This window comes from Bos indicus x Bos taurus, chromosome 15, assembly GCF_003369695.1.
Source record: "Bos indicus x Bos taurus breed Angus x Brahman F1 hybrid chromosome 15, Bos_hybrid_MaternalHap_v2.0, whole genome shotgun sequence".
In the NCBI taxonomy this organism is placed as follows: domain Eukaryota; kingdom Metazoa; phylum Chordata; class Mammalia; order Artiodactyla; family Bovidae; genus Bos; species Bos indicus x Bos taurus.
This window is the reverse complement of record NC_040090.1, coordinates 50,066,408-50,087,360: the sequence shown is the minus strand read 5'-3', so window position 1 is coordinate 50,087,360 and position 20,953 is coordinate 50,066,408. Positions and strand designations below refer to the sequence as shown.

The window sequence follows — 20,953 nt, the reverse complement described above, 5'->3', positions numbered from 1 at the left end:
CGTCCGGCAGGCCCAGGGAGTAGTCATTGATTGTATTTAAACTTAGGTCTAAAAGACCACTTTACTTTGGAAGGCTGAAAGTGTAAGGGCGAGTAGCGGCTCCACGAGCTCTTGTGAAGGATGAGTGAATGGGATGGAACTGCAGTCCCGTTGCACTAGTCCCCTTGGCATCCAGCGTGCGTGCCAGCCAAGGAATGGGGCCATCGGACACGAAGCCACAAACGGAGGAGGCCAGGGCTCCCCCGCCCCAGCCGAGGCCTCCTCTGAGCCTTGGCGGCCATTCCCATATTAACCGCAGAGACATAAGTGCCCTGGGGGTGTCCCTGGGGTGTCCCTCATCTTCCCAGCCTACCCTCCTCATCCTCTCTGTGCAGGGGAGGTCCAAGCCTTCTACGAGGACTTGAGTGGCCGGCAGTACGTGAACGAAGTCTTCAACTTCAGCGTGGACAAGCTCTATGACCTCCTGTTCACTGACTCACCCTTCCAGCGGGACTTCATGGAGCAGCGGCGCTTCTCAGGTCCGTGCCCCTCCCCAGGCTGGTGCCTCCCACCCCTTCCCTCTCTGTCTGCTCTGCTCTCCTCTCCTCCTCTCCGATGCACCCGTCTTTTCCCAGCCACCTGATGTACACCCTCCTTTTCCCAGCCACCTGATGGCCCAGGGCACTCCCTCTCTGGCTGCACGTGGTTCTGGAGCTCCCTGGGGCCCTGCCAGCTGCTCCTCTCCACGCCACTGTGGCTGTACTTGTCCTCTGCACCCGGACCTTCAGTACCAGCCCCCAAAGGCTCAGCGGTGAACAGGAACCCCCAGGGCTCAGCATCTAGCTAAGAGCAGCAGCTGCCATGTCCTGGTTGGCACATTCCACCCAGCAGGCTCATGACCCTGTCTTGTCTCATTCAATCCTCCAGTCTGCCCTGGGTGCTGGTATTGTGGTCCCCATGATACCAGGGAGGGAGGTGGATCTCAGACCCCTGTTACCTGCCTAAGATCATGCAGCTGAGAAGGGGCCCAACTGGGGTTCAAACCTAGGGCTCTCAGAGTCAGTGCCTTGCACCGGATGCTCCTTGCTCCTGCCCTGCAGCTCCCCGGAGACCAGTAAGGCTGCTCAGCGTCCAGGCCTGCGGAGGAGCCCTTGGGCATCAGCACAGCCCTCTGCCAGGAGGAGGGGCGTGCCGAGAGCAATGGGAGGTCACGTCTCAGAGGAGAGGGCTTCTTCCCGAGGATCCCAGGCCCCCATCACAGTAGCTCCAGTGTTGCCAGCACCCCCGTAGGTGGCCCGCAGGACCTCCTGCCCTAGTCCAGAACAATCCGCATTCCGGAGCCTGTGTAGGTCCTCGGCCAGTCTACAATGAGCCTCTTTCTGCTCGGACGCCCCCTCCTCTCAGCCTCCTCCCCCGGCCCTTTGACTTCCTTTGGGGGGTGCCAGTCGGCAACCAGGCCGAGAGAAGGTCGCTGGAGGGGGCCACTCAGAAGTGGGGACAGCAGGCCTTTTTCCTTCCCTCATCCCCTGGCTCGCCTCTCCCCTCAGATATCATCTTCCATCCGTGGAAGAAGGAAGAGAATGGAAACCAGAGCCGAGTGATCCTTTACACCATCACCCTTACCAACCCTCTAGCTCCCAAAACTGCCACCGTCAGGGAGACGCAGGTGAGCTGAGGTCGGGCGGGCACGGCCTCTGTTCTGCTGTAAAGGATTCAGGAGAGAGACGTCAGGATGAACATCTGGGCGGGAGTGATGTTCAGCCTGAAACAGTGCTTAGATGCTGCGTTTCCCTCGGTTCTGGGTCCCAGTTCAGAAGTCAGGAGCGGGCTGGGGGAGGTCGTCGGGAAGGAGGGGTTTCTCCCGTCTTGCTCCTCTTCAGCCCCATCCCCTCACCCTTTCTTCCCTGCAGACCATGTACAAGGCGAGCCAGGAGAGCGAGTGCTATGTGATCGACGCCGAGGTCCTCACGCACGATGTACCGTATCACGACTACTTCTACACCATCAACCGCTACACGCTCACCCGCGTGGCCCGCAACAAGAGTCGACTCAGGTGCTGTCTCTGCGGGTGGGCAGGTTATCAGACAGCACTGATGTGCTCCTGAGGAGGAGGAGGGAGGCGAGGGGTGTTGGCTGTGAGCTCATTCTTTATTCTGTCTTTTCTCTGAATACAAGACCCGCCCCATGCCCTCTGCCCAACCTGACAGCTCCTGCTTCTCCACCACATGTTTCCTTCACTCCTCTGTGTATCTCTGTCTCTTTTGTTTTAAAATATTTACTTGGCTGCACCAGGCCCTGCTTGCGGCATGCACCACCATCAGTTGCGGCAGGCAAGATCTTTTCTGAGATGCAGCACGTGGGATCTAGTTCCCTGAGCAGGGATCAAACCCGGGCCCCTGCACTGAGAGGGAGGAGTCTGGGCCACCGGACCACCAGGGAAGTCTCTGTGTCTCTCTTTAGTAAAAGTATCAGAGCCACTGCTATTTACTGACTGTCTGCAGTTTATAAGCATTGTGTACTTACTTACCTCCATGAACTGGATTCTTTAGAGTAACCCAAGGAGGTGAGTTTGTCCTCACTTTTCAGGTAAGAAAACTGAGGGTCATTACAAGATGAGTAAGTTTTCCAAGAGTCACAAGCACTGAAACCCAGGTCTTAGAGAAGCGAATCTCTGCCCTTCCTGTCCTGCTGAATGCTGGGCATGTGGCGAGTTTCCGGGCATCTTGCTGATGGCAGTGGCTCCAGCCGTCCAGGCCAGCAGGAGCCCACCCATCACTGTGTTCCCAGCACCCAGGATGGGGCCTGCGCACAGCGGAGTTAGAAAGTGTTGATTGAGTGATTAGTCCGATGCTGTTTATGGCTGTCCAGGGCACTGTGATGTGCGTTTCGAGGATGGAAGAAATTTAGACTCTGACATTTCAAGAAGCTTGTCTATCATTTGGATTGAAAAGCCAAGACACACACCCATCTGAGAATAACTGGGTCGTGTACCTGTATCTTAAACCAAAATCTTTGATGGAGCAGAAATTCATTCGTGTCATTCAAATTGAATAGGAGTTTGATAAAAGGTTGCAGAGGGGTCTTTGGGGAGTCAGGAAGATCAAATGAATACCCACAGTTTGGAAAAGGGTCTGAATCTTTCTTGTCTTCTTATTAAAAAAAAAAAATTCCTTTTTGGCTTCTGTGAGAGCAAGCCCTCCCATCCCGCTCTTCTCTTTTTCCTCCTTCTCTTCTCCCTCCCCGCTCCCTTCTCTTCTCCCTTCCTTCTTCCTTTTTTCCTCCCTCTCCCGCACCCTCTCCCTTCTTTGACTTCGCTCCAGCCCCTCTCTTCCTCTCCTGCAGGGTCTGTGTTCCTTGCTTCTAGATTCCTTGGGGAGGGGGTCTTCCAGCTGGATGTCCTTTCTGCCCAGCTCCCTTAGAGGTAGCTGCTTGTCCAGCTAGACCCCCACAGAGCCCACCCTTAGTCCAGGAAGTGGTTGCTGGGAGCGGGGTGAGGGGCCATGGGCGTGCACACATCGGACTGGGGAGGGGTCCCTTCTTCTTCCTTGTGAGGGCAGAGCCGGCAGCCTTAGACGTGAGGAGTGTTGGCAGTAAAAGTGAACCTTCAGGAGAGCAGAGCAGCAGCTGAGCAGGAGCAGAAGGAGCTGATGCTGCAGGAGACCAGGCAGCAAGAGGCCCACGGGCAGAGCAGAAGCTGGCAAAGTGCTGGGGAGGTGGAAAGGCAGGAGGCGGGTGGTAGCCAGTGAAACTCTTAACGGTGGAAACTAGGAAGCCCAAGACTCTGCCTTGGGCTCGAAGTCTCTGGAGACAGAGAGAAGGGCCCTGGGCCCTCCCAGGAGGAGGCCCCATGGTGTCACGAGTGAGCTCTAAGCTGGGAGTCAGGGCCCTTCATGTTAGTCTTTGGTCCGCTTACAAATTGTCAGACTCAGTTTTCCCATCCCTAAAATGAGGATAACCCCACTAGCTTCACCTGCCTCCCGGGTTGCCCAGGAAAATCACATGAGGTCATGGATGCGAACCTGTAAAGGGCAGCATGAGGCTGCTTTGACCTTAAACCTGAAGTTTCCTGTTCCCAGCAGAGGAGGGTCCACCCAGGAAAGGGCTGATCTTGGTTCTGGCTTGCTCCTCAGGGTCTCCACGGAGCTGCGCTATCGGAAACAGCCCTGGGGGCTGGTGAAAACATTCATCGAGAAGAACTTCTGGAGTGGGCTGGAGGACTACTTCCGCCACCTGGGTGAGCACCTGTCGATGCTGCTGGGTGAACTGTCCCTCGGTCCCTGTTCAGGCAGGGGAGGGGGCCTGGGACACAGGGAGAGACGGAGGAGGAGAGGGGGACTTCATGGGGTCCCTGAGTCTGCCCAGAAATGGGTCCATATATGTGAACATGTGCATGTTAAGAGTCTCTGACTGCGGCCTTTATGAGATAGTAATCGTGATGGGTGGGCTTCCCTAGTGGCTCAGTGGTAGAGAATCCGCCTGCCAATGCAGGAGACGTGGGTTCCATCCCTTGGTCAGGAAGATTCCCTGGAGGAGAAAATGACAAGCCACTTTGGTATTCTTGCCTGGGAAATCCCATGGACAAAGGAGCCTGAAGGGCTGTAGTCCATGGGGTCACAAAAGAGTCGCACACAACTTAGCGACTAAACCACAATAGAAAGGATCCGTGACCCCCCCCCCCCCAGAATGAGCCTGAGATCTAGACACACTGGTGGTAATACTGTTAGAAGGAAATAGCCACTGAAGGCGTCCACTGGGAAATGTGCCGTGCCCTGGGTTGCATATGTGAGGGTGTGCGTTGGAAGCCTTTGTCTACACACTGTCGAACGACCCAGAAGAGGGCTTTGGGCTGGGCTGGGTCCCAGGAGAACTTTCTAGGGCTCAGGGGCATGCCTGAGGGACCCCCGGCCTCCAGGCAACACCCCAGAGTCCGGTATGGGAACATGGTACTTTTAGAGGGCATTCAGCTAGCAGTGGACAGAGCTGCTCCAGAGGTCAGTATGTTAGGTTGGAGGCGAGGGCACGTGGCCTCTTACGTGGTCTTTTGACCCTGACAGAGAGTGAGCTGACCAAAACAGAGAGCACCTACCTGGCGGAGATGCACAGACAGTCTCCTAAAGAGAAGGCCAGCAAGCCCCCAACGGTGCGGAGGAGAAAACGGCCCCATGCCCACCTGCGGGTGCCACACCTGGAGGAGGTGATGAGCCCCGTCACCACGCCCACTGATGAGGACGTGGGCCACAGGATCAAACATGTGGCAGGTGCGTGCCAGGCGGGGGCGGGGTGGATGTCACGGGGCTGTGGGCAGAGCTCCCAGCCTGTACCAGGCACACAGGCACACTCGCCCTGCAGCCTGGGATAGACTGGGTGTGACTGGCTCACGACTCACAAAGTCTGAGGCTCTGGATTCTGTACTGCAGTGGCCGTCAACCTTTTCGGCACCAGGGACCGGTTTCGTGGAAGACAGTTTTTCCATGGACTGGGGTGGAGGGCAGGGTGGTTTCAGAATGAGTCAAGCTCATTACATTTAGTGTGCACTTTATTTCTCCTATTATTACATCAGCTCCATCTCCGAACATCAGGCATGAGATCTCAGAGGTTGGGGACCCCTGCTCTACTATTTCCTTTTGCCCTTAAGCTCCCCAGCCCCTGCTGTACCCTTATGTGCTCTGTTGAACAGAAAGTGTCTTTTGAGTTTTTGCCTCCGTGTTCCCTGAGCTCCACGGCTCCCTGAATGAGCTTGAGCCTGAAGCGTCCGCATTCTCAGGAAAGGCTCCCGGAGAAGCTGAAGCTCAGACCCCAGTGTTACCTCGTAACAGGTCAGGGGGTCCAAGGTGGCCCCCTCCTCCGTGTGCCTCCCTCCTCCCATGGAGCTGTTCACACACTCCTGTCTTTGCTCAGTCGTGGAAACCTGCAGCAGGGGTTTTTCAGACTATGCTCTGCTCCTCCCTCCCCGGATACTGGGGTGTTGATCAGAGGAGGTTGAGGCAGGGGGAGGAGGGGGGTGTCAGCCTTCCATGTCCCTCGACCAGCTTTAGCCAGAGCACTCCCATCTTATTCGTGTGTTTTACATACAGGACTTCTGACTAACTTCTCACTTGAATAAACTGACCCTCAGCGTTCACGTGACTTTCTCAGCATCACGTGGCCGGTTAGGGATAAAGCCAGCGCTGAAAGCTGCCTCTGGCCCAGCCCAGTGCTGTTTGCCTTCCACGGCTGCAGGTCTCTGTCCTGCATCTGCAGGTCCCTGTCCTGCATCTGCAGGTCCCAGCTACAGGGGTCGGGTGGTTTTCTCATCCGTTCAGTCGCTTCCCTTCTAGTTGCAGAGGGCAGAGGGCTACCCACGAAGCACGTGGTTTCTGAGACAGCAGCATCACGGACAGCTCTGTGCAGGACCAGCCTCATGTCAGCTGGTGGTAGGCTCGCGGGCCGCGTGATGATGGCCTCTTCCTTCTCCCCACAGGTTCCACACAGACGCGGCACATCCCCGAGGACAGCCCCAGCGGTTTCCACCTGCAGAGCGTGTCCAAGCTGCTGCTGGTTATCAGCTGTGTGTAAGGGACTCCAGCTCTCCCCCAGCCCTGCTCCCGCCCCTTCCTTTCTCGCCTGCCGCCTCCTCCCCATCTGTCCTCAGGCGTCCAAACAGCCTCGCTGCTGCCCCGGTTCTTGCTTTCTCCTCTAGTATCTCTCCAGATCCGTTGCTCTGTCTGTCACTCCTTGCCTCTTTGCTGCTTTTTTCTGTTTGATTCAGTGCTTTACTGTGTGCTAGGCCTTCAGGACTCAGAAGAAAACGCTGCATACAGCATCCGTGACAGGAACTCAATTTCAAGTGGGTCAGACGGGCAGGAATTGATGGTTACTGCAGTGCTGGATCGGAGAAGGCAATGGCACCCCACTCCAGTACTCTTGCCTGGAAAACCCCATGGATGGAGGAGCCTGGTGGGCTGCAGTCCATGGGGTCTCGAAGAGTTGGACACGACTGAGCGACTTCACTTTCACTTTTCACTTTCACTCATTGGAGAAGGCAATGGCACCCCACTCCAGTGTTCTTGCCTGGAGAATCCCAGGGACGGGGGAGCCTGGTGGGCTGCCATCTATGGGGTCTCACATAGTCGGACACGACTGAAGCAACTTAGCAGCAGCAGTGTTGGATAAATGCTAATACAGAGATGCCACAGACGTTTTAGGAGCCCACCCTTTTGTTTGTGGCTGGTGTTCTGGGGGTCTGCTCTGTGCCGGGCATTGGGACTGTGCACTTACGGGCCCACCCTTGACTGGGTGGCCAGACAAAGTCCAGACTTTGGAGTCCAGGAAAAGTGTGTGCTTATTTTATTGTAAGCAATGTATACTCATTGCCATAAGCTATAAAACTGTGGGCTCAGTAACTTGCACAGGAAGTTCATTGAGAGAAATGAGGATGTAAGGTGGGAGGGCTTCCCTGGGGGCTCAGATGGTACAGAATCTGCCTGCAGTACAGGAGACCTGGGTTTGATTCCTGGGTAGGGAAGATCCCCTGGAGAAGGGAATGGCTACCCACTCCTGGGAAATCCCATGGACAGAGGAGCCTGGCGGGTTACAGTCCATGGGGTCGCAAAGAGTCGGACACGACTGAGTAACTAACACACAAAGCGGGAGAACACAGCTCTGACGTGTAAGCCCAGAGCCTGCTCTAAGGACTTCCGAACACTGGGCAGGAGCAGCTCAGACAGCTGAGTGCCAACCCTCCTCCCCTTGGTTGGGCCATGGCCTGACAGCCTGGCCCTTCCTGCCTGGAGCTGTGCTGGGGGATGTGGGGGCACAGCTGAGGGAGTTGGGGACTCAGGAGCTGCCCAGATGCTGCCCTCTCAGGGGTGTACCAGGCACTAGACTGTCCGTAGCTCTGTCCTGCTCTGTGATGCCCACCCCACGCCCCAGCCTTCATGCCTTCACTGAGGCATTTTCAGAAACACAGAAGCAGGCACACAGCTCTGCCCACAGGAAACTGGGAAAGAAGCCCTGCACTGACATGGTTGGATTTGCACTTAAAAAAAAATCACCCTGACGGCAGCATTGTTACAGAATAGACAAGAACAGGCGGGAGGCGGGGAGGCCAGTGGAGCAGATGGCAGTGATCTCAGCGGGAGGGGCTGGTCGGGCTGAGGGCCGGGGGCTGAGAGGGCCCAGAGGTTAAGGCTTGTGCCACCTGGTTACATAGCGAAGTGAGGACTTTGGGGTCCACATGGCCGTGAGGGTTGTGTCGTGGACAGAAACCTGGAACTTAGTGAAAAGATGTTGCGGAAGATACTGTCAGTCCCCAGTGTTTCTGAGGTTGTCCGAGTGGACATGACAGACAGATAGCTGTCAGTGTGGACCTGGAGCTTAGAGGGGGAGTTTAGGCTGCAGTTGGAGATTCATTTGTCAGTAGCATCAGAGCCATGGTGTGCACGAGATCATCATGGCGGCGAGCATGGAGTGCGAGAAGGGGGATGGGCTGAGGACAGACCGGGGACCAGGTGGCAAGAGGGGGCCCGTGAGTGTCAGGAGGGGGGTGCTCTTGTTCACCGCACCTAAATATGTAGCATAAAAATAGACACAAGTCTTCTGACTATGACTATGGCATAAGCAGCCCACATATTTTTATATAAGTAAATACAAAGACAACTGTAAGACCAGTGAAAATCCACTTTCAGCAGCAGCATTTTAATGTCATTCCTACCACTGTCAAAACTGAATCTCTGATGTTGGGTTTGCTTAACAGAAAACTCTAACCTTGGGTTAGCTCTGTTTCAGCTCTTTCTGTGTTTTGTTGTAAGTAGAGAAGATCAGGTGGCCTGAGTAAATTGTATAGTGGATTAAGTCAGGTTGGAGCTCTGATAGTTTAGGATATTCAGACCTCATCTTTCAACCCTAGAGCGTCCGGGCAGTGGGTCTGCTCCCAGTGTGCAAGTGGAACCTTTGAGAACAATGCAGGGTGTCTGTCTAAGTGGCCCACGCCACCGTAAGCCTGCCCTGTGGCCATCCACCCTCGCATCTTTTCTCTGTTTAGACCACCCTCAGGCCTTCACTTGAGCCATGTCAAGGGATGTCCCTTGGCCTCCGCTGAGCACAGACCAGACTGTAAGCACAGTCCCAAATGCAGGTGCTGAAGTGGTTGCAGGGCACCTTGAAGAGGTGGCTTTCAGAAGATCCAGGTGTCTGGTGCAATTAAAGGTGGTATCGTTGAGATTCAGTACATCGCTTAGAAGTCCTTGTGGAGAGCTCAGAGCCCCAAGAACACAGCTGAGTAGCCCCAGGGATCTGTAGCGCCCCTTTAAGGAAGACAGCCTTCCCGGGTGCCGGAAGCCAGGGTGAGAAACACAGAAACACATGCCATATGTACCACACATTTTGAAAGGTCAGAGACGTGGCAAAGATTTTCTTTTCTTTGTTGGTCTTTTTTCCATCTATTTATCTTCCCATTTTTGTCATTCCTTTTCCTGTGTGTCTGGACCTCCTCCTTTAATGAAAGTAACCACACCCCTCGTGAGGGGTTTCACATACACCCCCTCTGTGCACAGAGTCACCCCAGTAGAGTGGGTATTATTGGGAAACTTGATAGGAAGTTAAGAGGCTTCAAAGCTGGGAGCCAGGCTTTGTGCCCAGTTCTGCATGTCTACATCCTGTCTGTCCCAGAGTCTTCATCTCTCCATCCCATGAACCTTGAGGCCGCTGAGGCCGAGAGGAGAGAGTTCTCAGGCCCTCGCTGACTCTCCATTCCCCACTGGGTCCGACCCCTGCTTATCCTCCCAGCTCCCTGTCTCCTCGTAGCTCCGGCCTATCCCTGGGAAGCCTCTGCTGGTCCCCGTGCCCACGGCGGGGCTCTGGCAGATGCACAGAGGAGCCAGGAGCCCTCAGGCAGCTGTGCTAACATCTGGGAAGTGTCGGGGGTCAGAGCTGGGAACCCCCCTGAAATTCCTCCCGCAGTTCGGGTTGGTAGGAGGAACCTTGTCTCAATTGATCTCCCTTGAGATACCAAAGGTCCACTTACGCTTGCCCCATCCCTTCCTCGCTCACTGTTCTCATCTGCTGTTTTCTCTGCTCCTGGTGTTTCTTTCTCACTCTCTCTGGCTCGAGTTAGGCGCAGCCTCCCCTTCCCCGCACGAGTCTGTTTCCAGCCTCTGCCTCCTCCCCACTTTTCTTCCTTGCTCCCATTAGGATCTGTTTCAGGTGCTGTCTGATCGCTTCTTTCACCCCCTCATCTCTCTTCCTCTCCATCCACCTCTCTTCCCCAGCACCCACTTCTGGGTGGTGTGTGTCTCTCCTTCCTGAGGCCTGCACCCCACACACCCCTCCATGGTCCTGCTGCTGTGCCCCAGCCCCTGCAGGTGAGAGTGCGTCTCTCTCTCTGTCTCTCCCCCTTGCTGCATTCCTCCCCCCACCTCCCCAGCTCACTTACTCACTGCGGTGCTTCAGGTGACCCAGTGGTCAAGGACGGTGGCCTCTGGGGTGGGGCACATCCCTGCCTCTGAGAGGGAGGGTGCCCTCCTAGACTCCACCTCACGGCTGCTGTTTCCGCCCCCTGCCCCCTCCCCCAATCTCCTCCTCAGTCTGGTGCTGCTGGTCATCCTCAACGTGATGCTCTTCTACAAACTCTGGATGCTGGAGTACACCACCCAGACCCTCACTGCCTGGCAGGGTCTCCGGCTCCAAGAAAGGTAACCCCAGCCTCTTCCCTCGCCACCCTCCCTGCCCCCTGCATGTCCCAGCGCCTGCCTCTCAGTCTCGGTAACCCCAGCCTCTTCCCTCGCCACCCTCCCTACCCTCTGCGTGTCCCAGCGCCTGCCTCTCGGTCTCGGTAACCCCAGCCTCTTCCCTCGCCACCCTCCCTACCCCCTGCGTGTCCCAGCGCCTGCCTCTCGGTCTCAGTAACCCCAGCCTCTTCCCTCGCCACCCTCCCTACCCCCTGCATGTCCCAGCGCCTGCCTCTCGGTCTCTGGGACGGCCCTGCTGCCCTTGGTCGGGGTGGGGGTGGGTAGCCCTTGGGAATGAGTCCATGGATGAGCTCTGACAGTTGTCCTGTAGTTCAGTCTGTTTCTGGTTTGGGGCACAGGAGAACCTGCGAAGGACAGAGCACCCTGATGTGGGGTCTGGGCACACGGGACATAACTCCAGCTGCTGGGGCACCCCTTTTCCTACCCCACAGGTTACCCCAGTCCCAGACAGAGTGGGCCCAGCTCTTAGAGTCCCAGCAAAAGTACCACGATACTGAGCTCCAGAAATGGAGGGAGATCATCAAATCCTCGGTGATGCTTCTTGACCAGGTGAGAGGCCCCTACCTGCCCTCCTTGCCCTGGGCTTCTAGACACAGATCGTCTTCCCTGCGCTCTGAGAGGAGCACCGTCTCCCTCCACCAGACCTCCTCCTCCATCCTTTCTTCTCCAGGCCAGCAATGGTTCTCGTTTTAGAGCCATCCTTGAGTGAGCTGTTGGAAACACCCAGGTTCCCCAAAGTTACATCAGTGAAATAACACAGTGGATTTGCAAGAGGAAAAAACTATAGATTAGATGGAAGGAGAGCTATTTTTTTTTTCTTGGTAAGCCATAGCCATCTGACAGGCATTTAAAGAGATAGCTCCCTTTTTACTGAGATTTATCTTCCCAGAGGGCATGTCTTTCTAGTTCCTTTTGATGTGTTCCATCCGTCCTCTACCACCTATTGCCCTCAAAACACAGACACGACACCCAGCCTTCAGGACATGGCTTCTCCTCCGAGGCTGTGCTGCAAGTCTGAAAAGAAGGTTGTACTGTGTCTTGTTTTTGTAACATCTTCTTCCTGCTTCTTCTTGCTATCTGAAACCTAAATGCATCTATTTAAGACAGTCCTCCTGGGGCGAAATCATTAACTTCATTTCATCAAAGGTGGGATCCTCCCCTTGCCACTAACTAGTTTTTTGACCTTAAGTAAAGGATTTTGTATCTGTGACCTTCCATTTCTTCATCTATAAAATGGAAATTGTAATCGTTGCTTCATGAAATTGCTATCACATTTGCTCTGATGGCACATAGGCACTCATTAATATTAAATTTTTTTTCTCCTTCATGGTTTGGTCTCTTAGTTCTCAATTAAGGAGAGAGAATTTTAATTCAACTACCAGGATCCAGCTTAATGGGTTTAGCCCACGCTCAGTTGTGTCTGACTCTTTGTGACCCCATGGACTGTAGCCCACCAGGCTCCTCTGTCCATGGAACTTTCCAGGCAAGAATACTGGATTCCACAAGAATCCATGCCACTTCATTCTCCAGAGGATCTTCCCAATCCAGGGACTGAACCTGAGTCTCCTGCATCTCCTGCCTTGGCAGGCAGATTCTTTACCACTGTGTCATGTGGGAAGCCCCAGTGGGTTTAAAGTGTCACGTGTTAGAGTACTGGAGCCATGTTTAAGGAAGGCGTTTTTTTTTTTTTTTTTTTTTTTATCAAAAGAGGGTAGACAGCATAGCAAGGAGTCTGGAACTCTGGCGCATCAGGAAGAACGATAGAATTAAAGATGTGCTCGGAAACAGGGAAGACTGGGTGGGTGAACAGAAGAGGACAGTCTCAGAGGTTGGGGTCTAACAGCTAGAAGAGGGACTGAACTAGGACCAGAAGTTACAGGGTATCTGATTTCTGAGTCATCAACTAGAAGCAGACTCCTTATGGTTGCTGTTGCTGCTGCTAAGTCACTTCAGTCGTGTCCGACTCTGTGCGACCCCCATAGACGGCAGCCCACCAGGCTCCCCCGTCCCTGGGATTCTCCAGGCAAGAACACTGGAGTAGGTTGCCATTTCCTCCTCCAATGCATGAAAGTGAAAAGTGAAAGTGAAGTCGGTCAGTCATGTCTGACTCTTAGCGACCCCATGGACTGCAGCCTACCAGGCCCCTCCATCCATGGGATTTTCCAGGCAAGAGTACTGGAGTGGGTTGCCATTGCCTTCTCCGCCTTATGGTTAGAGCAGTCCAGAAATGGGATGGGCTGCTTCAAAGGACTGTGGTTCCACCTCTGAAAGTGCTCCCTGGGTAACGAGGTGATACGTGGGGTGAGGGGCTTAGGGATTAAGGGGGCAGGGGCAGTTACTGGATGACCTGATCCTCTTCCAGCCATGGAATCCTGTTCAGGGCAGGTCTCCTTCAGGAGGAGCTTGGGGCCATCAGATCTGTAGCCTAGTAGACTCGAATTTATGGGCTTCCCTGGTGGTGCTAATGGTAAAGAACCCGCCTTCAATGTAGGAGACATAAGAGATGCAGGTTCAATCCCTGGATCAGGAAGATTCCCTGGAGAAGGAAATGGCAACCCACTCCAGTATTCTTGCCTGGAGAATAGCTTGGACAGTAGAGACTGGAGGGCTACCATCCATGGGGTTGCAGAGTCAGACACGACTGAGCGACTTAGTATGTATGCAGACTTGACTCTACAAGCATTAAGATTGGTGTTTTGGAACTTCTCTGGCAGTTCAGTGGTTAAGACTTCAGCTTCAGATGCAGAGGCTATGGGTTCCATTCCTGATCAAGGAACTAAGATCCCATATGCCTGCGGCCAAAAATCCAAAACATAGAACAGAAGCAACTCAATAAAGACTTTAAAAATGGTCCACATCAAAAAAATCTTTAAAAAAAAATCAGCGTCTTGTTCTGTCCCCCCCTTTTTTTTTTTTTTTCCTTTTTTTAGCCACTCTTTGTGGCTTGCAGGATCTTAGTTCCCCAGCCAGGGATTGAACTCAGGTCCTGGCAGTGAAAGCACCAAATCCTAACCACTGGACCGCCAGGGGATTCCCATCATTCCATTCCCTTTAAAAGAACATTAAGGAACCCCTCATCCCTACTAAGCAGAGGATACAGGAGAACTAAAGAGAAGAAAGTGGTGGATTAAGCAGAGAAATCAGAGGTTCTCAAAATCCTTAACTATTGACCCGTGAAATGTTCTCTGTCCTGGGCTGTAACAAAGCAGCTTATCCAGAGCCAGGGTTGAAACATGTTGTGTTGTGGGGGACCTCATTTTAGGATTCTCTCGCTGGAATTGCCCCATGTAGACTCCATCCTGTGATGTGGGATGCATGTGTTTCTTACAGGAGGTTAAGAAATTCAGTTAGGATTCCGTTAATTCAGTGATATGGGTACAGCCAGGAGCCTTCTCAGCTCCCTGCGTGGCACCCATGGTGAATAAAGGAAGGATAGGACAGTGCAGTCTCAACACACCTGAAACAAAGGCATTAAAGATGACTGCAGTACAGAACCCTAGGGAGTAGTACATGAAAGGCCAGGAGGGAGAGAGATGGCTGTGAGCCAGAGAGAGTTTGGGTTTGTTCTGGGGCTTCACAGTAGATGGGGGAAGGACCTCGCTGGCGGTCCAGTGGTTAAGACTTTTCCTTTCAGCGCAGCGGGTACAGGGTTCAATCCCTGGTCAGGGAAGTAAGATCCTGCATGCCTCATGGCACAGAAACCAAGAAACAAAAGAGAAGCAATATATTTTTTAAAATATTTACTTTTGTTTAATTATTTGGCTGTGCTGGGTCTTAGTTGGGGTATGCGGGATCTAGTTCCCTGACCAGGGATCGAACCCGGGCTCCCTGCATGGGGAGTGCAGAGTCTTAGCCACTGGACAACCAGGGAAGTCCCCAGAAGCAATATTGTAACAAATTCAATAAAGACTTTTAAAAGTGGTCCATATCAAAAAACAAAAAAAAAGCTTTATAAAAAAAATAGTAGATGCATAAGATTGATGGGCAAGAGAGAAGTGTTTGAGCTGGGGAGGACAGCGTGGCAACTGTTCCAGGATAGGAGGGCAGTATACTTGGGATCAGCAGGAAGCCAAGCTGAGTGAGGAGAAGACCAAGCCAGCCAAGCCAGTGGCCTTGTATGCAGGTCCCGATGGCAGTGGAAACTTTGAGAGAATTCTTAATTCAGAGCAACGAGAACCATGGGGTGAGGGCGGGGTGAGACTCAGTGACACAGCGACCCATACCCTGGGGGTGCCCAGTGCTATTAATAGATCAGCTGTCCCCCTTCGCCCTGAGGCTGTGTCCCTGGAGAACCACCCTCTTTTAGGAGCCTGCCCTCAGCTCCCTGGCGTGGCAGGGGACCTCCCATACTCAGGCGCGGTGGGTGCTGCTGGCTGGAGAAGCCCACTTGAGGGCACAAACCCGGGCTGGGGTACGCTTCCTTGTCTTACAGATGAAGGACTCACTCATCAATCTTCAGAACGGCATCAGGTCCCGAGACTACACGTCAGAAAGCGAAGAGAAGAGGAACCGGTACCACTGACAAGGCAGGAGCTGGGGTGGCTGCAGGAGGCCTGTGCAATACATGTACAGAGACCATATAAATATATATAAATATATATATATACAGATATAAATATATATATTATATACAGATTTTAAAAAGAGCTAATGCCTATGTACCAGGGAGAAGGAGCAGGGCCGCCCCCTGCGCTGGCCGGCGGAGCGCCGAGGAGGGCAGGGACCGCCTCTCAGCACCGACTTCCCCCGACCCTCCTGCTCCCCATCCTGTCGTCCCCACCCTTTTCCTTGCTGACCACTCTCGGCTCTGAGAAGGGAGATGTCGAGCCAAAGTTATGCCTGTGAAGACCCTGGGGTCGCAAGCAGAGGTCTCAAGGGGGGCATTGCTTAAGGTGCTTCATTCCCGAATCCCCTTTTGGTTTGTTTCCAAAACAGAAGAGAATCTTTTCTTCCCTACCCCACGCTTCCCCCAAGATGTTCTCTTGGGAAAGAGGAAGCGTCCAGGGCAGGAGCCTGATCTAAGCTCCACTGTACAAGGCCGCCCCATGTGCGTGGACCGCGCTCCACGAGTCCCGTGAAGGGGTCCCGCAGGCCGGCTGGGCAGGCGTCTCTGAAGGGTGTGGGCTTCGTGGCTGCAGGCTCCTAAGGGCTGGTGTTCTGATGAAGGGCATCCTCCTCCATTACTCCCTGCACCTTCCTCTAACCTGCGTGGGGCGTGGACCCAGTAAGGGTGGGGGTTCCTTCCTTTCCCACCCCACCCCTTCTCTCTGGTCTTTTCCCAGGCTGGATCTGGGTGAAGTGTCACTTTTTAGTGCCTAAAGCCCTATTTTTCCTCTGTGCCCTAAGAGCACATTGTTTATTAGTCAGGGTGGAGCGTTTTTGATCTTGTAAACTTCTCTTTCAGTGATTGTAAGTAAGTCAGGTCTGTGGCTCTAACCCCTTCCCTTTGAGCTGTCTTTTGATTTCTAGGGTGAATCAGGGTGTTCTAGGACCTCCAGGGTTTGAGAAGGTGAATGTATTAGCCATGGACGGAATGGAGGGTCTCACCACAGAGCTCCTGTTTAAGTAGTGAGCACCAACATCCATGCACTTTCTGGCTGCCAGCATCATTTCCTCTCGTTGAGGAACCTACTTAGTCAAGGGAGATGACTATCTGAGATACTTTGCCCATGAAAGAAGACCCAAGCCTTGGAAGGAATGAATTTGGCCCCAGTGTATGGGTTTGGGCAGGAAAAAGCCAATCAAGTCTGCCCCACTCGGGGCTGTTCCAGACCCTGTTTATCTGAGTTAGGAATGGAAGTTCTAGCAGGAGGAGCAAAGCCTTCCCTGGCCTCTGGCCCAAGAGAGGTATGAGATCATTAAGGAATAGGAAGAAGGCCATGGGTTAGGAAAGTGAGTTGTTGAGGGCCTTTGGGGGCTGGCTTACAGAACCCGTGATTCTTCTGACCTCATGGGGCCCTGTTGCACGTGCTTAGCATCCTTCACACTAACTGCTGTTTCTTCCTGTGATGACCCAAGGAATCCTGCCAGCTCCGGACAGGGCTTGTAGAGATTCTTATCAGGAAGGGATTATACCAATTTGGCAAGGAGAACTCTTCCAGATTTCTTGTTCTAGCAGACCTCTTAATGGAACAGGCAGAGGGAAGGGAGAGTTGATCACTCACCTAGCCAAAAAGAAGAGCTATATTATATTCTCTTGGACTGGCCTGAGCATCCCACTTTGGCAATTAAAAAAAGGTTTTTAACTTTTCATTCTGTCTGAAAAAGAGGTTCTTGTTATTGCCCTAAGGGTAGGAAGAGAAGACAGAAAGATGCTGCAACCAGGTAGGATGAGAAGGTTCCATGAGGGTCATCTGGAACTGATAGCCCTCGTTTAGAAAAGGAGATACGAGGAAATAGAGTTGCATGGAATCCTTGTGAAGGGTGCATGTGCCCACAGGCCAGCCCGTCAAGATCAGCCCTGACCAGGACTTTGAATGGGAGACCCTGATGAGCATCAAAGCTTACAGGACCCAAGCTGCAGAGTGCAGGCTGCTAAGAACTTTCTTGTTGGAGTAGCTAGAAGTCAAAAGTATTCTCAGAAACTTTTGAAAGGACAAATGGTAAATTCTCTAATTTATTCCATGCATATTTATTTATTTAAATTATTCAGTTATTAAAAATAGTGTATTGGGACCTTCAGGGTGACTTGAAAAGGGCTATTTGCTGGCAATAAAGTGGTGGAGGTAGGCCTGACTCTGTGGGATTGTTTTACTTTGGCTTCAGCTCACAGGCCCCTCTCAGGCAGAAGCAGTGACAGGGAACTCTGCGAGGAACCCTCTGGATTTCTGGGGGTTTGGGCAGGAGAGAGTGTGTACACATGGGAAGCGTCTCTTGGCTTGCCTCATTTCTAAGAATCTTGGATCATTTATAGGCATTTTCTCAAACCAGGAGAAAACCAACACCTCTGTTCACTCCCAGACAAAAGCTGTTCCCTTTTACTCGATAACCTGTCAAAGAGAAGGGACCTCACTCTTGCAGATCAGTCTGGGAGTGAAACATGTAAATGACATGGTAACTTGTGGCTGGCAGCCTGGCTTGTAAGGGAGTGTTAAAACTGCCGTTTCTGAGGTTATTTCTCCTTGCCAGGGCTTTTTTTTCCCTTTCCTACATAAGAACTCAGTTATACAGGAGTCTTTCTGCATCATGTAGTGAGACATGTGAGTGTTTGCACTTTCTGCAAAAGGTTTTGCAGTTTCTAGACAGGTGAGAACAATAGTAAGGTTTGCAGTCCACTCCCACTGACTGGGGGGCGGGAATTGACGAGGCTGGTGTTGGCAAGGCCAGCCATGTCTGTGACTCTCTGCTGCCCCGTCCCCATCCTGGGACAAAGGGGTAGCTTTGCAGCACAGTAGGATCAGCAGTTTGGAGCTCTCGGTAACGGCACTGGTCTGAGAGGGTCAGGAGACCTGGGCCTGAGTCCTGGCCCCACCTTTGGACAAGTCACACACACATACACACGCTCCCTCTAAGCTTCAGGGCCTGACCTAGACTATCCTAAGGTCAGCTCTAGCTTTCACATGGTCTTGGAGGCTGGGTCAGAGCCTGGCCAGGCTGGGCTTTCTCTAACTTGGAAGGCGCCCTGCCAAGAGAGGACAGGCCTTCTGGACAAGAGCTTCTCTGGTGTTTAGATGAGTTGTAGGGTAGTGTCAGGGTTCCCGGGAAATCCAGGGTAGTAAAACTTTATTCTAAGGGCTAAGAGGACTAGGGAGGTCCACTGAATGGGTGGGAGAGGGAGATGAGAAAGAGAGATCAAGCTTGCTGTGTTGTTCAGTGTTAACCTGGGAGGGTGTTTCTTCCTCTGTCGGCCTAGTCTTAGTTTCCGAGGGTTCCTTCCTTGTAACTTTTATAAGCTGGGAAGAGGAGGAGGGTGGGAAGAAGGACATCATCTTGGACTAACCTTGTCTTCCATCCCTGGGCCGTGAAGCCTTTCATCTGTCCATCCTTCTTTCTCTTTGCTAGAGCAAAAGGTGGGGAGAAGTCATTCCTGATTTGACCACCTCTCTTTTGTCTCTAACCTCATTGGGGTTTGGATTAAGTATGGAGCTTTGGCTAAAATCCTTGGGTTGCCTTAGAACACTGACACTAAGAACCTGGGATTACCAGGAAGGCGGAGGACCAAGAAACCTAGAGGAATGCTTTGAGAGAAGTGGATTCTCTTCATTGCCGTGTCCATGACACAAGCTTGACCGTGTCTATAAGTTTGCAGGCAGCATCTCTAGGGTGAAATCTTAGAGGCGGGATTAAGGGAAGGATCTTTCTGGACTGTGTGGTCTCAGCAGGATCTTTCCTGTGCCCTCTATGCTTCATCTTTAGCTCTGCAGAGCAGCCAAGGCCAGCCCATCTTCCCAGGGGCCTCAGGAGAAAAGCACTCTCCTCTCTTCCCCCAGGTGGCAGGGCATCCCCTGACTGCACCTGCCCACTCCACTAGGAAGCTTGAGAACCTCTCTTCCTGACCCTCTCCTCCTCCAACCTTCGTCTCTAGGCAATGGGACAATCACCGCATCCACCACTTGCATCCTCTGCCCTCATCCCCCAACTTCCAGCAGGGCTGGCCCCGCTCCCCTCCACCTCTAGTTTTCTTCCAGAAGATTCGGTTTTGGGTCCGGGAGGAACATTTTTCTGGAAGGCCGTCTTTTCACCCCCCTGCTTTCCTGATGTGGAGCAGGAACTTGCACATGGTGTAGAGAGCTCCCCCCGCACCTCTCTGCCCACCTCGTTACCTCACTCCTGCTCCGGCCATGGCTGTGACGGGCCCAGCCAGCTCCTGGTTCCGATGTTCTGTGTGAAGCTCAGGGGTCTTGGGCATTGTTTTCTGTTGTAACTCGAGGCCCTCAGCAGGCCTGGGAGCCCGGATTGGAGCCTTGGCTGCTGGCGAGAAGCACCTTGCCTGCTAGGAGTTTGATGCCGGACGATGTACCCGACGTGTGAAGGCGTAAAGGACGTTGTCACTTCTGCCCCTCGGCCCTGCCTACTTCTCTCAACACGAGGAGATGCTGCAGAAGCAAAACAGGGGCCTCTGCTCCAGGCAGGAACAGCTGACTCCATCTGGGGAGTAGGCCTGGGTGCCGCGCGCCGAGATTGCTGAATAAAAGCAGCCATCGTTGCCAGCACCAGTGTGTGGCTCCCACGTTTCTCTGTCCTGCACTCTAGGGCCAGACCACTCTCTGCATGGACGATATCATCTTCCCAAACCCATGGTGCTTTCCCCCTGACTCAACCTGGACTCCAAGGTGGGGAGGGATGGGTCAGAGGCCACCGCGGCTCCTGGATAATCCTGACCTGGGGTGGAGTGGGGTGAGGCAGAGGGAGCAGCCCCCAACACCTGCACTGGGCCATACTAGGGAAGGAATGCAGTTGAATTCTCTGGCCATCTGCATTTGGATCTGTAACTTACTTCGCCTGGCGCTGTGCGCAAGGTCTGAAAACTTACTGCTAGTACCTAGAAACATTCAAGGCTTCCCGGTTCAATCTTAATGTAAAGTAGCTAGAGCCATGGAAGTACAGTATGAATTAAAAGAAAAAAATGCTGAACTACGAATCATGAATGGTGTGTGTGTTCATTGCTTGGTTCATCAGTGCTTGTTGTCCCAGATGTTTTTGGTCTTCCCAGGTGTCACCGCAAGCCTGGAAGGCATCTGTTTGCAGACAAGCTCAGGCAGGGGCTCCCAGCCTCTCGGATCTAAAGCTTGATGATGTGAGGTGGAGCTGATGTAAAAATACTAGATATAAAATGTACAATAAGTGTAATGCGCTTGAGTCATCCTAAAACCAACCCCACCCGGTCCATGGAAAAATTGTCTTCAATGAAACTGATCCCTGGTGCCAGAAAGGTTGGGGACCCCTTCACTCAGACACAGGTGCACTGCCAGCCACTCAACATCTAAGACCTCCTTCCAAGGGGAGGGCGGCAGCCTCATGAAGTGGAATGGAGAAGAAGTCTGGGAATCAGATCTGAGTCCAGGTTGAAGCATCACTATTTATCAGGCTTGTTCTTGGGCCCCAGCCCTTACTCCAAGCCTAAGTTTATTTTTAGATAATATAAAATACATTGGTGTATATGTATGTGTGTTTCTTAGTATAGTGGCTAGTACTATACTAAGATGATTTTATATTGATTTCATTATTAATCAGTACTGTTGTTATTACAGAAGCATATGATAGACTGTGAATACCAATGACAGTTTCTTGTGTAACTTCTCCCTTTG

General features: G+C 52.9%; 1 protein-coding gene across 6 annotated transcripts in view; it reads left to right on the top strand.

The window, feature by feature from the left end:
* GRAMD1B (GRAM domain containing 1B) overlaps positions 1-20,293 on the top strand; it is a 188,342-nt gene extending 168,049 nt beyond the window's left edge. For all 6 annotated transcript variants that reach the window (XM_027563430.1, XM_027563428.1, XM_027563431.1 and 3 more), the window contains 9 exons: positions 375-518; positions 1,527-1,645; positions 1,890-2,032; positions 4,110-4,213; positions 5,034-5,237; positions 6,440-6,530; positions 10,542-10,649; positions 11,138-11,255; positions 15,139-20,293. In XM_027563430.1, coding sequence (XP_027419231.1) covers positions 375-518; positions 1,527-1,645; positions 1,890-2,032; positions 4,110-4,213; positions 5,034-5,237; positions 6,440-6,530; positions 10,542-10,649; positions 11,138-11,255; positions 15,139-15,228 — 1,121 coding nt within the window. In that variant the 3' untranslated portion in view covers positions 15,229-20,293. The remainder of the gene's footprint in view (positions 1-374; positions 519-1,526; positions 1,646-1,889; positions 2,033-4,109; positions 4,214-5,033; positions 5,238-6,439; positions 6,531-10,541; positions 10,650-11,137; positions 11,256-15,138) is intronic.
* Positions 20,294-20,953: the final 660 nt, after the last annotated feature.